This window comes from Sus scrofa, chromosome 1 (genome assembly GCF_054392235.1).
Source record: "Sus scrofa isolate SSC_HxYL_T2T_F1_AM1 chromosome 1, Sscrofa_HxYL_maternal_Yorkshire_Landrace_v2.0, whole genome shotgun sequence".
In the NCBI taxonomy this organism is placed as follows: Eukaryota; Metazoa; Chordata; class Mammalia; order Artiodactyla; family Suidae; genus Sus; species Sus scrofa.
This window is the reverse complement of record NC_139383.1, coordinates 44,771,681-44,786,072: the sequence shown is the minus strand read 5'-3', so window position 1 is coordinate 44,786,072 and position 14,392 is coordinate 44,771,681. Positions and strand designations below refer to the sequence as shown.

General features: G+C 37.4%; 2 protein-coding genes and 1 long non-coding RNA gene across 7 annotated transcripts in view; 1 reads left to right on the top strand and 2 right to left on the bottom strand.

Annotated features, from left to right (window-relative positions):
- PHF3 (PHD finger protein 3) overlaps positions 1-14,392 on the bottom strand; it is a 1,103,753-nt gene that overhangs the window by 511,765 nt on the left and 577,596 nt on the right. The window lies entirely within an intron of this gene.
- RFX6 (regulatory factor X6) overlaps positions 1-14,392 on the top strand; it is a 58,060-nt gene that overhangs the window by 40,123 nt on the left and 3,545 nt on the right. For 2 of the 5 annotated variants that reach the window (XR_014804897.1, XR_014804896.1), the window contains 10 exons: positions 1,109-1,158; positions 3,803-3,962; positions 5,788-5,932; positions 7,267-7,376; positions 8,349-8,466; positions 8,935-9,044; positions 9,905-10,027; positions 10,683-10,889; positions 12,286-12,798; positions 13,675-13,887. Coding sequence is in view for 2 of the 5 variants with exons in the window: in XM_021089145.2 (XP_020944804.1) it covers positions 1,109-1,158; positions 3,803-3,962; positions 5,788-5,932; positions 7,267-7,376; positions 8,349-8,466; positions 9,905-10,027; positions 10,683-10,889; positions 12,286-12,798; positions 13,675-13,887 (1,639 nt within the window). In the remaining 3 variants the exon portion in view is untranslated. Of the gene's footprint in view, positions 1-1,108; positions 1,159-3,802; positions 3,963-5,787; positions 5,933-7,266; positions 7,377-8,348; positions 8,467-8,934; positions 10,028-10,682; positions 10,890-12,285; positions 12,799-13,674; positions 13,888-14,392 lie in introns of all 5 variants that reach the window. The other 3 variants (XM_021089145.2, XM_021089140.2, XR_014804895.1) reach the window with 2 other exon arrangements.
- LOC146406051 (uncharacterized) overlaps positions 9,357-14,392 on the bottom strand; it is a 215,811-nt gene continuing 210,775 nt past the window's right edge. Inside the window, exon 5 of the long non-coding RNA XR_014804960.1 lies at positions 9,357-13,319. This is a non-coding gene — a long non-coding RNA (uncharacterized LOC146406051). The remainder of the gene's footprint in view (positions 13,320-14,392) is intronic.

The window sequence follows — 14,392 nt, the reverse complement described above, 5'->3', positions numbered from 1 at the left end:
CAAGAACACCCAAGCTGGAGCCCTGTTAAGTATTTAGGAAGTAAAATCCTTCTAAGTTGCCGCTACTATGTTCTCAGCTTTACAGAAAAGTGCAGCAGAAGCTGCATAAACTCAGTCCAGAAGCAAATTTGCACGTTAAGGGCTGGTAGGGGGGCTTGAACCAGAATGAGAGTCCTTGTGTTTTCATCCTCTGTTCAGTTCTCCCTCATCACAGGATAAGAGAATAGAGGAGTAAGTGCAGAGTATTCTCTACTTTAGTTCAAGTTCAAGTGTAAGAAGGGCAAAGGAGAGCAAGATTGCCTCACTTTTCTGGGTCAAATTAGAATCTCATCTTTTGGAGAGAAAGGGTTTAGTTTGCACTGACTGTCTGAAATGTTTGAGACATGGGAAAGTAATCAGAAAGGGGAGAGAAGGAGGCTCCAAAAGTAGGTAAATAAAGGCCTGAGTTCGTGCACACACATTTACCAGCATCAAAGTAAAGCTGTTAGGACTGTCACTTAACACCTCCAAGAAATGTCCTTAAGGCATAGCTTCCCCACCCTCTCCCCTATCCAACCCCCCCACCTCCTCACCCCCATCCCCCACAAACGGTCTGTTTCTTTGAGTCCAACACAAAAGTCTGGAATTTACCTTTTCATGCCCAAAGTTTTTCCTCCTTATGGTGGACCAGGGAGAGACAGTGGGCCCTATAAGTAGAGCCATGTAAAATGAGCTTTTCCAAGATCTTCAGTACTAATTTCTTCTTTCTGCAGGTTCTCATCAATAACTACTCACCATCAAGGTCCTACTCACCATCTCACTCGCGTTTAAGGCTGAGTCTAGCCCTTTCTCTTCAGTGTTCTTTTTGTTCAGATGATTAGTTCTCTGTACTCAGTACATTAGTGTCACCTGCTTAACTATGTCCCTATATATCCCCCCTCTCCTTGCCACACACACACACACATACACACACCTCCTGAATACATTCAGAGATTAAAGTATGACTTTCAGAAATGAGTTAACATGTTATTCTCTAGAAAGCTAGGAATATAAAGTAATTGGCATAGAGTGTGCTTCTATAGAAATATAAAGTCAGGATTTATGTTAACTCTCTTTTGCTGTGATTAAGGTTCTTACAGATGTACTCATTCCTGCAACAATGCAAGAAATGCCTGAAAGGTAGGTTCAGTCAATAAAATATCATCTTTGCTTGTATAGGGTTTAACTTTACATGTTGTAGTAAAGGAAAACATTAAGTAGAAATTCCTTCATTTATCAAGATTATTTTTATGTTCCTGTCCCTTTGTTAGCTGTAAGAGATGTACCTCAATCTTTATATTCAAACTTCAGTGAACAAAATCGATGGAACAATCTTCACATCCCTTTAATTTGAGAGCTGCCCAAGTGAAAAATAAATATTTAAGTGTAGTTGACTTTTAAGATACTGAGAAAGTTCTTCAGTGGAAACTGGCTAGAGTTTAAGGTTAAGTCTAAGGCTAGAGTTTAAGTTTAATTTTCCTACAAGAAAAATATTTTCTATTTATTATTACTTTGGTCTTAATGATGAAAATCAGAAAGTAGCGTAATGGAATTATAACCTTCTTTTAGCAAAGGAATAAGACCTCAGATTGTAATGATGTCTGACAATTTTTCACAAAGTCTTTTCTGATGTGAGAACAGTAGAAACTTGAAAAAAGAGCCAATTGTTTAAAAACAAATTCTAACGAAGTAATGAAATTTATTTTAGTATTTCGGGGTACAAATATATATAGGAGAATATAGTTGGTGCTCAATTATCATGATAATTGATAAAGCGAATTTTATTTTTTATTTATTTTTTCCTCTAGATTGGTTTATTTATTTCAATAATAGCTGGTCTTGGCCTGGTCAGCGGTTTCTTTTAATTATTAATATATTGTCTTTAAACATCTAATTTGGACTCTGAATTAGGTAGACTTAACACTTCCGTGTCACAGCAAAATGGTTATGCTTATATAGTGGCAGGCTTTCAGCCATATAACTAATAGTAATAATAGATGCATTTCATTAAACACAAGATGGGTTTTGAACTTTTAAATAAACCATTTCACTTAATTCCTACAACCAGCCTGAAAAGTGCTAATTTATGTTTATCTCTAAGTATAAAAGTAGTTCATATTCATTGTAGAAAATGAAAAACATGTATAAGTGCATTTTAAAAATCACTCATAGTCTTACCACATTCTTAATGTCTTAGGTTATTATCTCACAGAATTTTTCTAGGAGTCTTAAAAAAATGGAATCATAATATACATACTACTACAATATACTGTGAAAATCTTTCCATATCAACAAATATAGATCAACATTATCTTTTTAAACAATTGCATAGATTTCCAACATCTGAAAAATACTATACATTATTAAACCAATTATTTATCATTAAACAACTCAATTTTTTTAAAACGACTTTTCAGATTATTCCAAAGTAACTGATATGATCCCAAATTCACAAAGGGGAACCTAGGAGTACAAAAAAGTTAATATATTTGCCCTGAATCAGCTAATTAGTAAGAAGCAGAGCCTAGATTTTAATTTAGGTCTCTTCGTCTCCAACCTCTGCCTTTTTTCCCCCTGTACCACGTCACTGCTCCATCCTAAATATATTTAGATGTGTATTATTGAGATGTTGACTGATTTTTACTTTATTTTTTATTTTTTGTCTTTGGTCTTTTTAGGGCTGCACCCAGGGCATATGGAAGTTCCCAGGGTAGGGATCTAATCGGCTACAGCTGCCGGCCTACACCATAGCCACAGCAACCCCAGATCTGAGCTGCATCTTCAACCTACACCACAGCTCATGGCAACGCCAGATCCTCAACCCACTGAGCGAGGCCAGGGATCGAAACCACAACCTCATGGTTCCTAGTCAGATTCGTTTCTGCTGTATCACGACAGGAGTGCCTGCTGACTGATTTTTTTTTTTTTCCCTGAGTTTGTTTGTTTATTTATTTATTTATTTATTTATTTTCCCACTGTACAGCAAGGGGGTCAGGTTATCCTTACATGTATACATTGCAATTACAGTTTTTTGCTGACTGATTTTTAAACATTTTTGTTTTCAGAATATATACATAACCAACACTTGCAATTTTTTTTTTTTTTTGGCCACCTCTGTGGTATATGAAATTTCCCAGGCCAGGGATCGAATCCCAGACGCAACTGTCACCTGAGTCTTTTCAAAGATACCACCAGATTCTTAACCTGCTGCATTACAGCAGGAACTTCCTGCAATTTTCTAAATAGGTTCCTTCAATTAGGTGTTTCTAATAATTTATTCTACAGTTACATTTGGGTTATAAGAATATAATACTAGATACAAATGTTAAATAACCTGAAATGATATTATGGTCCCTATGTTTATCTCTCAATAAAACAAGATAGGCAAAATCAAGTGCACACTTACTTTTCGCAGAAATACTTTATAGAAAATATTTGAATTATGCGTTAATATTGCTAACAATAAAGTGATAACTTTCGGCATGCCAGGTGTTAACCTGAGCACCTTCTATGAATTATTTCCTGGAATCTTCATGATAATCCTGTGACATGGATACTATTCTTATTCCCATTTAACAGATGAGGAAACTGGAGCTCCAGGAGATTGAATATTTTGGCCAAGATGATAAATGGCAAACCTAGGCTGTGTCTGTCTGACCTCAAAGTCATGTTCTTGGAATCATAGAATAATAGTATATCTCCATTAAATTATATTTATTTAATGCATTTGACCTATTTAAGATTTAATACATAGTTTTTTATTCTTTGGGGTTTTATTTTGTAGTTTATTAGCAGACATAAGAAATTTTGCTAAAAATTGGGAACAGTGGGTTGTTTCATCTTTGGAAAATTTGCCAGAAGCTCTGACTGATAAGAAAATACCTATTGTACGAAGATTTGTATCATCTCTGAAACGACAAACATCTTTCTTACATCTTGCACAGGTATGTTGATAAGCTGAGGGTATATGTCACCACATCAAAACTGAATCACCTGGAGTTCCCATCGTGGCTCAGTGGTTAATGAATCTGACTAGGAACCATGGAGTTGCGGGTTTGATCCCTGGCCTTGCTCAGTGGGTTGGGGATCCAGCGTTTCCATGAGCTGTGGTGTAGGTCACAGATGCGGCTTGGATCCTGAGATGCTGTGGCTCTGGTGTAGGCCGGAGGCTACAGCTCCAATTAGACCCTTAGACTGGGAACATCCATATGCCAAGGTGTGGCCCTGGAAAAGACAAAAAGAGAAAAAAAAGCAAAAAACAAAAAAAACCTGAATCATCTGGTAGCAAAGATTGAGGAACTTTCAGAGACTGGAGACTAAGTTGAGAGCAGTTAAATGCACTGTGAAATCCTAGAGTGAATGCTTAGGACAGAAGGACATTCACAGAAACACTGATGAAATCAGATTTGTCCGTAGTTTTGTTAAGAGTATCATACCAATGTTGATTTCCTGATTTTGGTAGTGTCCAATAATTATGTAAGATGATGACATTAGGAGAAGCTGGATAAAGAGTATATACAGATAGAAGTACATACTCTGCACTATTTTTGAACCTTTTTTGTAAATTTTAAATTTTTTCAAAACAGAAAGTAAAAAAGGACACTATAAACCAGCTATAATGGAAAAAAATAAAAATCATTATATAAAAAAAGTAAAAGAATAAAACCTTTTGAACGCAATGTAAAATGTAAAAGTCTTATTTGCCACATGAACTCAATCAATAAACGAATCCAATCAATAAAATTAATAAGTTGTGGAGAATAAGCCCATGTGTAGATGATGTTGTAAAACCCACAGTGTGTTTTAAATTACTTCCTTAAATAGCGAGAAAAAATTGTTTCTTAAATTAGAATTGCATGTTTGTATATTGTTAAAATATACTTCCCCTCCCATCAACTGGTTATTTGCTTTATGGAGGTTTCTAGCCCCTTAAATTTTAAAAGACTACCCTGGAATAGTTCCATATAAGAAATGTAATGTGGTAAAATTCTTTTTTTTTTTTTCTTTTTATGGCCACACCTGCGGTATATGGAAGTTCCCTAGCCAGGTGTCAAATCAGAGCTGCAGCTGCCGGCCTACCCCACAGCCACAGCAACACCAGATCCAGGCTTCATCTGTGACCTATGCTGCTGCTTCCAGCAATGCTGGATTCTTAACCCACTGAGCCAGGCCAGGGATGGAACCTGCATCCTCACAGAGACAACATCAGGTCCTTAACCCACTGAACCACAGTGGGAATCCCTGTAAAATTCTCATTTTATGACCGTGGATTAAAAAAAAATTATTATTTCAAAACAGTTTTCAAACCTTTAACAGAAATGATCTTGTTAAAAGATACTGCTTTTAGTTTTAAAATAAGAAAAGAGGAGTTATATATGGTACTTTTCCTCAAGGAACTTTCTCTAGAAGCTACAACTTTTCTTTAGATGGAAGATCAGTGATACAGTTTGGCATCTTTTTTACTTTCCTTTTTTTTTTTTTTTTTTTTTTTTTTTTGGTCTTTTCGCCTTTTCTAGGGCCGCTCCCGCAGCATATGGAGGTTCCCAGGCTAGGGGTCCCATCGGAGCTGTGGCCACCAGCCTACATCAGAGCCACAGCAACACGGGATCCGAGCCGTGTCTGCGACCTACACCACAGCTCACGGCAACGCCGGATCCTTAACCCACTGAGCAAGGGCAGGGATCGAACCCGCAACCTCATGGTTCCTAGTCGGATTCATTAACCACTGAGCCACGACGGGAACTCCTCTTTTTTACTTTCTTGATGCAGATCGCCAGACCAGCTCTTTTTGACCAGCATGTCGTGAATTCTATGGTATCCGATATTGAGAAAGTTGACTTGAACAGTATTGGATCTCAGGCCCTTCTCACCATTTCAGGCAGCACAGACACTGACTCTGATATCTACACCGAATGTAAGTCTCCTCTGTTGAGAGCAAGGTCTCCCAACCTCAGCATTGTCAAAGTCTTGGGCTGGATAACTCTTTGATGGGGCAGTGGGGGCTCTGTGCCATGTATTGAAGGATGTTGAGCAGCGCCTCTGGCTGCTACCCCCTACATGGCAATAGCAACCTCCTGAAATTGGGACACCACATATTCACCAGACACAACCAAATGTCCCCTCGGACTACAAAATCATATCTGTTTGAGAAACCCGGTTTAACAGGAATATTTTTAATTTTAAAAAGTTATTCTCTATTTTAAAACCAGTTGTGCTTACGGTTGTGAAAAACCTGGAAAATACAGAAAATATTAAGAAGAAAATAAAAGCCCTCCATAATCTCCTGGCCTAGAAATAACCTAGATAGATAGGAACCTGGAAATAATCAAAATAGGTTTTGAGTTTTGTGAGTTTTCATGAGTTTTAGGTTATATGCATACACATTTCCATGTGTTTCACACTCTTGGCATCCTATGGGACATAATGCATATCAAAAAATCTCAATGCAATACTGTTTTTCAAAGCAGAAATCCCCTGCTCAGGTTTGGACAATCTAACAGAGTTTACCAAGCTAGTAGGTGTGGCCAGACAATCAGGTTCCATTTTCAAGTGATAACAACCCAGTCTTTCTCCCACCATTTCTCTCTGAAAAGACAAAAAAGTGCAGCCTCCTATAGGCTATAGCACACTGCTCTCGGGATGGTTCAACCTCAGCCTCAGCCCTGCTTTCTATTTCCTAACATAATATTATATTACCCTCTGGGATTCAGTAAACCTCAAACTCTTTAATAAAATGATAGTTCTAAACTGCCCCTTTGACTTTTACATGATAAAAGATTATTCATTTAAATGGCATAATTCTTCAGGGCAGAATTTAATTTTTGCTAAAGAAAAAGGATATTTCAGAAAGCAGGAAATTCACAGGTCTAGCTTACTTGATTCCTTAGCTTTCAACTAATCTGTTGCATTTAATGAAAGCACTGCATTTCATTATTATTCATTATCAAAATGAATAATCATCACTAGTGACAACTTATTCTTCCCTAGTGTATAAATATAAACTTATATTTCAATATATACCAAGACAGATACACTTATGATGAAAATTTTGAAAAGTAAAGAACTAAGGATTTTTTGTTAAGCATTTTCAGGATATAAAATTGATTTCTTTAACATATTTAATCTACCTGTCATTCCTTTTTATGTTATGCGATTATTAATAATTTCTAGTTGTAGGTTTTCTCTTGGGTTCAAAGTAGAGCGTGAAAGTCTGCTTTCTTTTTTTCTTTTTTTCTTTTTGCGTGGTAGATGACTCTATCACTGTGTTCCAAGAACTGAAAGATCTGCTTAAGAAGAATGCCACTGTGGAGGCTTTTATCGAATGGTTGGATACTGTGGTAGAACAGAGAGTTATTAAGGTATTTTTCAATGAAAAATTCTAAAAATAATTTTTTTTGATAATGCTAAATGCTAAACTGGCTATAATTTCTTGAATGCTTGAATGATGGGGGATGGCAACAGGCTGTGTGTAAAAATGCTTTGAAAAGCTTTTGAAACCCTGCAAATAAGGCAAATCAAATATCATGGTTAGACATATGGCAGATTTGAGAGCACTAGGCATAGACTGAATTCTGCTTATCATTTTCGGACAGACTGCAAGACACTATGCCTTCCCTACCAGTCAGTAAAGTTACAGTGGAGTAACATCAATAGTGAGAGAGAAACTGAAAAACTGGAAAGATCTGGCCCTTTTCTTAAAAATCACACTTTCATAAAAGCTGACAGAAAATATGATTTTAAATATCTACATTTTTAAATTCTAGGAGCTCAGTATTTTGTGTTTTCTGTGTGGTTTCTTCAACTCTTTCAGTTAACCTTCAAGTCATCCATCATGAAACAAGGCCATAAGAACAAATATATCCATCACCAGTTGGTGTTAGCCATTCCATATCAAGGAAACTAGTTATAGTGTAAGGACTTTTTTTTTCTCCTGGAAGGAAAACAGATTATCATTCAGGACCAGAGAAGTCAGAGTTAATCATTCACAGAAATATATAACCTTTCCTTCACACTTCACCTTCTGCTCTTTTTAAAGCTCTGTCAAAGGAAAATTAAGAGAGAAAATACTTTGTAAATTATTTCATTTTGTTGTCCAGTTCTATTAGGTGACAAAAACATAGTGAATAAAGATCTATTAACCTTAAAAATGGCAGCAAAGACAGATCAAAAATGAAAATCCCAGAACAACTCATTTTATTTGATGATAAAATGGCATGCCTTGCCATCTGTCCATTTGTCAGAAAGTTTATCTACTGTTTGATCACATGTAGGAAGCATGTAATAATGAGATGACAGATTTTTATAGTTTCATTTTGTCACTTTACTTTTAGACCAGCAAACAGAATGGAAGATCGTTAAAGAAGAGGGCTCAAGACTTTCTGCTGAAGTGGAGCTTTTTTGGTGCTCGAGTAATGCATAATCTCACCTTGAACAATGCATCCAGTTTTGGTATCTTAAGTGCTTTATAAAACTCTTCTTAGATAAATTATATCATTCATTTGTCAGTCACATTTCCTATCAATTTTTAAACATGTGGCACTGTCACTTCTTACATTTGACTACTGAGCCAATAGAGAATGGTAGTTATTAGCCTGGGTTTTGGAATCAGATCACTTGCAGGGTTAACTCCTAACACTGCTTCTCTTTGGCTTGGCTTTCGCCCAAGTTAGTCTGCTCATTGTAGAAATGGAAGAATATTTCTTTCATTGGGTTATATAGGCTCTTGAATGAGGTGATATAAATAAGACCACATTGCCTAACACCCGGTAAACACAATAAATAGCAGCTATCACCATTATACTTCATCAGTGCTTGGATAAATTTTCTTTGTTAAACAAACAAATAAACAATAATTAATACATTATTTTCCAAAGGCACTATTCATTGCAATATGGAAAATGTTTGCATCTTTTCCAGGAACCCGCATAGCTGTACTCCAAGAATCAAAGAGCAGCTTAGAAGACATGCTGTCATATGTTTCTGAACCATCTTTCCTGATCTATACGACTTATGAAAAATTGAGTCAAGTTAGCTTTTTCAAAAATTGAATACCTTCTTTTCCCTAAAATTTCTCAGACTCCTAGTTTGTAATTATAGTGCTATCTCATGGACAGTACTTCTGCATTTAGTAGTTGCATTTTGAGAAATCATCACATTGTAAAGTAGTTGCAATTAAGAAAACTGTCTTTATTTGATTTTCAACAGCATTAGATAAGATCAGTGAACTTACATTGAGGGATGAACAAAATATATTGAGTCTATTTGAAACAGCTTGCTTCTATTTAAGGCTTCTTAAATTATACAGCATTTAAACCTGACTTTATTATGAAAAAAGACTTGTTGGGAAATCTGTTGAATAGTAAAAATAAGCTTAAGGTTTTCTAGGACCTCTTCCACATGAAAATTACTCTTTTCCTTTTTTTCAAATGAAAGAGCATTTTGTTCCAGGTTAGAAAGACATCTTCTTACTTGACACTTTTTTCAGACCATGCTGGCCATTGTCTAATTATTTAGTACAAAGTAAACAGAAATAGAGCAGAGTAGAGCTCATTCTCCTCAGGTTAAAGCTTATCACACTCCAGTGTGTGCCCTCTTAAAGCATAAAGCATGTCTCACTTTCATCCGTATTTTCCTTTGATGTAATTAGTGGCCAAAGAGCTGGCAGGACAGTACACACAGTGAGCTGGGCAGGCGGTACACAGAAAGATTAGAGGCCCAAGTTAAGCATGTTGGTCTTAGCAGGTCATTTAAAGTCCAACAAGTGTTTGTTTGTTTCAGTTGCTCCTTGTGAAGTGTTGCGAGATGGTCACAAAGATAACTTGACTTCTCTTTCTCTCCCTTATTTCATCTCACAATGCCCTCTCCCCCTTCCCCATCCATAAACAAGGTTCCTTCCATTTGATCCGAATGCTTCTTGATGAATACATTCTGCTGGCCATGGAGACCCAGTTTAATAATGACAAAGAGCAGGAGTTACAGAATTTATTGGACAAGTATATGAAGAATTCAGGTAATTTAAAATGTATATCTTGTTTTGCATATTTCTTTGTTGAAACCTAAGTTTGGGAGTTTGTAAGCACACATTAAGTGGATTTTATAACAGTCTCAGAGTCTTCCTTCACGATGTCACTACTAACACAGGATATTAACACTCACAGAGCCCTGTGCTTTCTTCCCTTCATTGATGCATAGGGTAGTCAAGGTACTTTCCTGGAAACTCTGAAGAATACAGATCAATATTTTTAACTTCTGAGAACTTAGATAAAATTTGAGAAGTGACTACAGTAGCAAAAAATCACTGTAATTCAAGACAACGCATGTGCTATACCTCCTTACAAATGGTGTAGGGATAAGTTCCCAAGGAATATAGAGAAGGAAGGAAACAGATCTATCTGGGATGTGATGACTTGCATTTTGAAGCCTGTTTACTACAGAGCAAATTATTTAGTACCCCCAGACACACCTTACACCCACAAGTATACAGTTAAAAACGAGCACCACTGCCAAGACCAAAGACCTGCCTTATTTCCCATGGAAAACATTTCTCAGGAGTTTCCAGAGTTATGATGCAACCCTAGAACATTTTCAGGTCTTTTAACTTGGACTTTTCTACTAGGAATGTGAGAAAGATGTTAACTTTCCTATTTAAAAAAAAATCTTTCCAGATGCAAGTAAAGCTGCCTTCACTGCTTCTCCAAGTTCATGCTTTCTGGCCAACCGTAATAAAGGGAGCACTGTTCCCAGTGATGCTGTGAAGAATGAAAGCCATGTAGAAACAACTTATCTCCCTCTGTCATCCAGTCAACCTGGAGGCTTAACTTCTTCACTGCACCCATTCCCTTCTGGGAATACAGACAATATGCCACTCACAGGTAGGCTGTGAAACAACCAGGAAAACCACTTGAGCTTCATTCAGTATGTCTCACAGGAACCTATTCCTTTGTGTTCTTAAAACTGGTAACCTCCAGGTGTTCCAAGAATAAAGGCTTATCTTTGCTGACTAATAATAAATAATAATAATAACTATTTTTGTGATTTTTCAATGTTTGTCATTCCCATTTTCAACAATACTGTTTTTAAGCTCAGTATCACACTTTCATCTACTTTCTTAGTTCTACCAGAAGTACAAATAACTGGTTATTTTCATCCAGTGGAATGAAAAAAGAAAAAAAGTAGAGTAGGTGTCCACAAAATTCTTAAGATGCTTTGAAGGTCAAAAAAATATGAGCTGCTTATTCATTTTTGAATTTTGAGGAGACTTTCTTTCTCCTTAATTACAAAGTGGATTCAGCTATTTGAGGATAACAATTACAGTTATTTTCCTCTTTGGTCTAGGATCCCTTTTCTGTTAGTCTGAATGTTTATGGCTTAAATTAGCTACTAGTTGCTAGTTTATTGCCTTATGTCTTCTTTGAAACCCCTTCTATATACCTTACATCATTGGGCACACAGAATTTTGGGCCTGGAAGGGTTTTATAGTTCAGGGGCCTAATTCCACTAGTGGGAAATTGGGAGCCCAGAGATTTGGTGGCATTCATAACTCACTGCTCACCAGTGGGGTTTGCATGAAGGTTTTTGTTTTTTTGTTGTCTTTTTAGGGCCACACCCATGGCATATGGAAGTTCCCAGGCTAGGGGTTGAATCATAACTGCAGCTACAGGCCTATGCCACAGGCAGAGCCACAGGAACTTCTAGCTGCATCTACAACTTACACCACAGCTCACAGCAATGCTGGAACCTTAACTGAGTAAGGCCAGGGTTCAAACCCACATCCTCATGGATAGTACTCAGGTTTGTTGCTGCTGAGCCACAACGGGGAAGTCCTGCATGACGTTTTGCATAGGCTGCTTTGAAGCTATGGTCATTTTGACATTACTGCCTTTTTCTTTTACCCTAAACTCCAAACCATTTGACACTCAGCTTGTTTTTTAATTATGGAGAAATGTGCATAGCAGACCATCTGCCCCCTTGCCCTTCCCAAGCTTGAGCTCTAATCATCTTTATACGCATGGAAGGATGAAGTCATCCCAGACTTCCCTCCATCATCACTAACTCCCAAAGTTGCCATAGTTGTGAATAAATACATGTCGTGATGATGCTTTTTAAACCTAGAGTTTTGTAGGTCCACAGTCCTGTTATTTTTGGAGGTTAAAAATGAACTAAGTTGGAAAAAACAGTGCATTAATAAATCTTGTGAGTAATTTTAAAAGATATGAGCCCAAGTATTCTAATTTGCCACTAATGAATGCTCTGGTAATTTTTCTCCAGGTCAAATGGAGCTTTCCCAGAGCTCTGGTCATCTGATGACACCACCCATTTCTCCAGCCATGGCAAGCCGAGGAAGCGTCATTAACCAGGGACCGATGGCAGGGAGACCGCCAAGTGTGGGTCCAGTGCTGTCAGCCCCCTCACACTGCTCAGCGTACTCCGAGCCTGTTTATCCTGCTCTCCCTCAAGCCAATCATGACTTCTATGGGACCAACTCTAACTATCAGACAGTGTTTAGAGCACAGCCACACCCCCCATCGGGACTCTATCCTCATCGCCCTGAGCATGGTCGATGCATGGCCTGGAGTGAACAGCAGCTTTCTAGAGACTTCTTTGGTGGCAGCTGCGCGGGGTCCCCATATAGTTCTCGACCACCTTCCGGCTATGGACCATCCCCACACAGCCAAGATTCCCACAGTATGCAGTTTTTAAATACAGGAAGCTTCAACTTCCTGAGCAGTGCAGGGGCTGCCAGCTGCCAAGGAGCAACATTGCCTCCTAATTCACCTAATGGTATTGAAATTTTTAAAGAATTCTTCTTAGCTTTTGAGATGGCAATAGGCAAAATCAGGGGTTCAGTTCCACCTTCATTGATTTAGGTGTCATCTCACTAGAGCTCTCTAAAGATTATGGAATCTTAGACATTTGGAGCTAATTTCTGCCACATACAAATATACCATTGGTTCTTGTGACTTTATTAAAGTCGCCCTTCTGAATACCACATGTGATGAAAAAATACTGTGTCAAACCGTATGTTTGAGACCAAGCTTAATGGCCCCAAAGAAGTATGTTCTGTCCTTTGAAAATATTTTTAGTAAATAAGTTTTATTTTGTTTTTTGTTTTCTGGAAAATGAGCATCAGATCTAAGAGATGAGGACCCAACAGTGCCTCTTATTAGGCTGACAAGACACTTGAAGTTATTGAGTTGGGAAGATCTATAGACTTACTCAGCCACCAAACTAGGCTCTATGCAGAAGCTGCCCTGATGCCGCTCTCCTCAGGGTAGACCAGTCCTTCTCCCAGAAACATGGATCTGTAAATAAAATTGATGTTTGACAAGTAGTGTAATCTTTGCGAGAGGCTAATGGTGGTTTTTTCTTCATAAGCAGATATTGTTAATTTAGTAAGGGAAATATGGGAGAGGTAGTCTTGTATCTCAAAATTAATAACACACTAACTCCTATGTGTTATTTAAAACAAAAAGTAACATAGTGAAGCATATCCATATGTAAGCACAAATCCGACAGTATCATAGATGTAGATGTAAATGTAATATTTACAGTATGCTAGTTTTAAAGCTCTATCCTATTACCTTGCCTTTTCTTTTTTCTTCCTGGAATGTTATTTGTACTAAGTTAACTCTACATTCTCAACATTTTCTGTTATAGGGTACTATGGAAGCAATATGAACTACCCAGAGTCTCACAGACTTGGATCGATGGTGAATCAACATGTCTCTGTCATCAGCAGTGTTCGCTCGCTGCCCCCCTACAGTGACATCCACGATCCCCTTAACATTTTAGACGACAGCACTAGAAAACAGACCAGCTCGTTTTACACAGACACCTCACCTTCAGTTGCATGTCGAACTCCAGTAGTAGGTAAATTATATTAGTAGTTCTTGAAAACATCTTTAAAAAGTTGTGAACATGAGGCCTGCAGTATTAACTGGGGATTCATGTTCCCACAGTTGATTTATCGCTTTGGATCTGAAGTTACTTTTTTTAATCTGTTAGTAATAGTCTTACATCTATTAATATACATGTCACCAGGCAATCTACTGCTAGATCTGTTATTCTTTCCAAAAAGAATATCTGGCACTCGTTATGTCTGCAAAAAATTAATATAACCTGTCAAATTCAGTCTAAAAAAACTATAAATTTTACAAGGGCAATAATGATATCTTTTTCCCACTATCTCTTGGTCACTGTTGGGAACAGGCAGTGCCAAGCGTTGTTCTTTGGACCCATAATATCCATCAGTAGCCTAAAACCACTCCAAGTTTTAAAAAACAGTGGCATGTGATGAAAGTTACTATCATTTTCTCAGTTGTATGTAAAACGTGATCAGACACCTCTGTAGCACCTTCACTGTGTTTTGATTCTA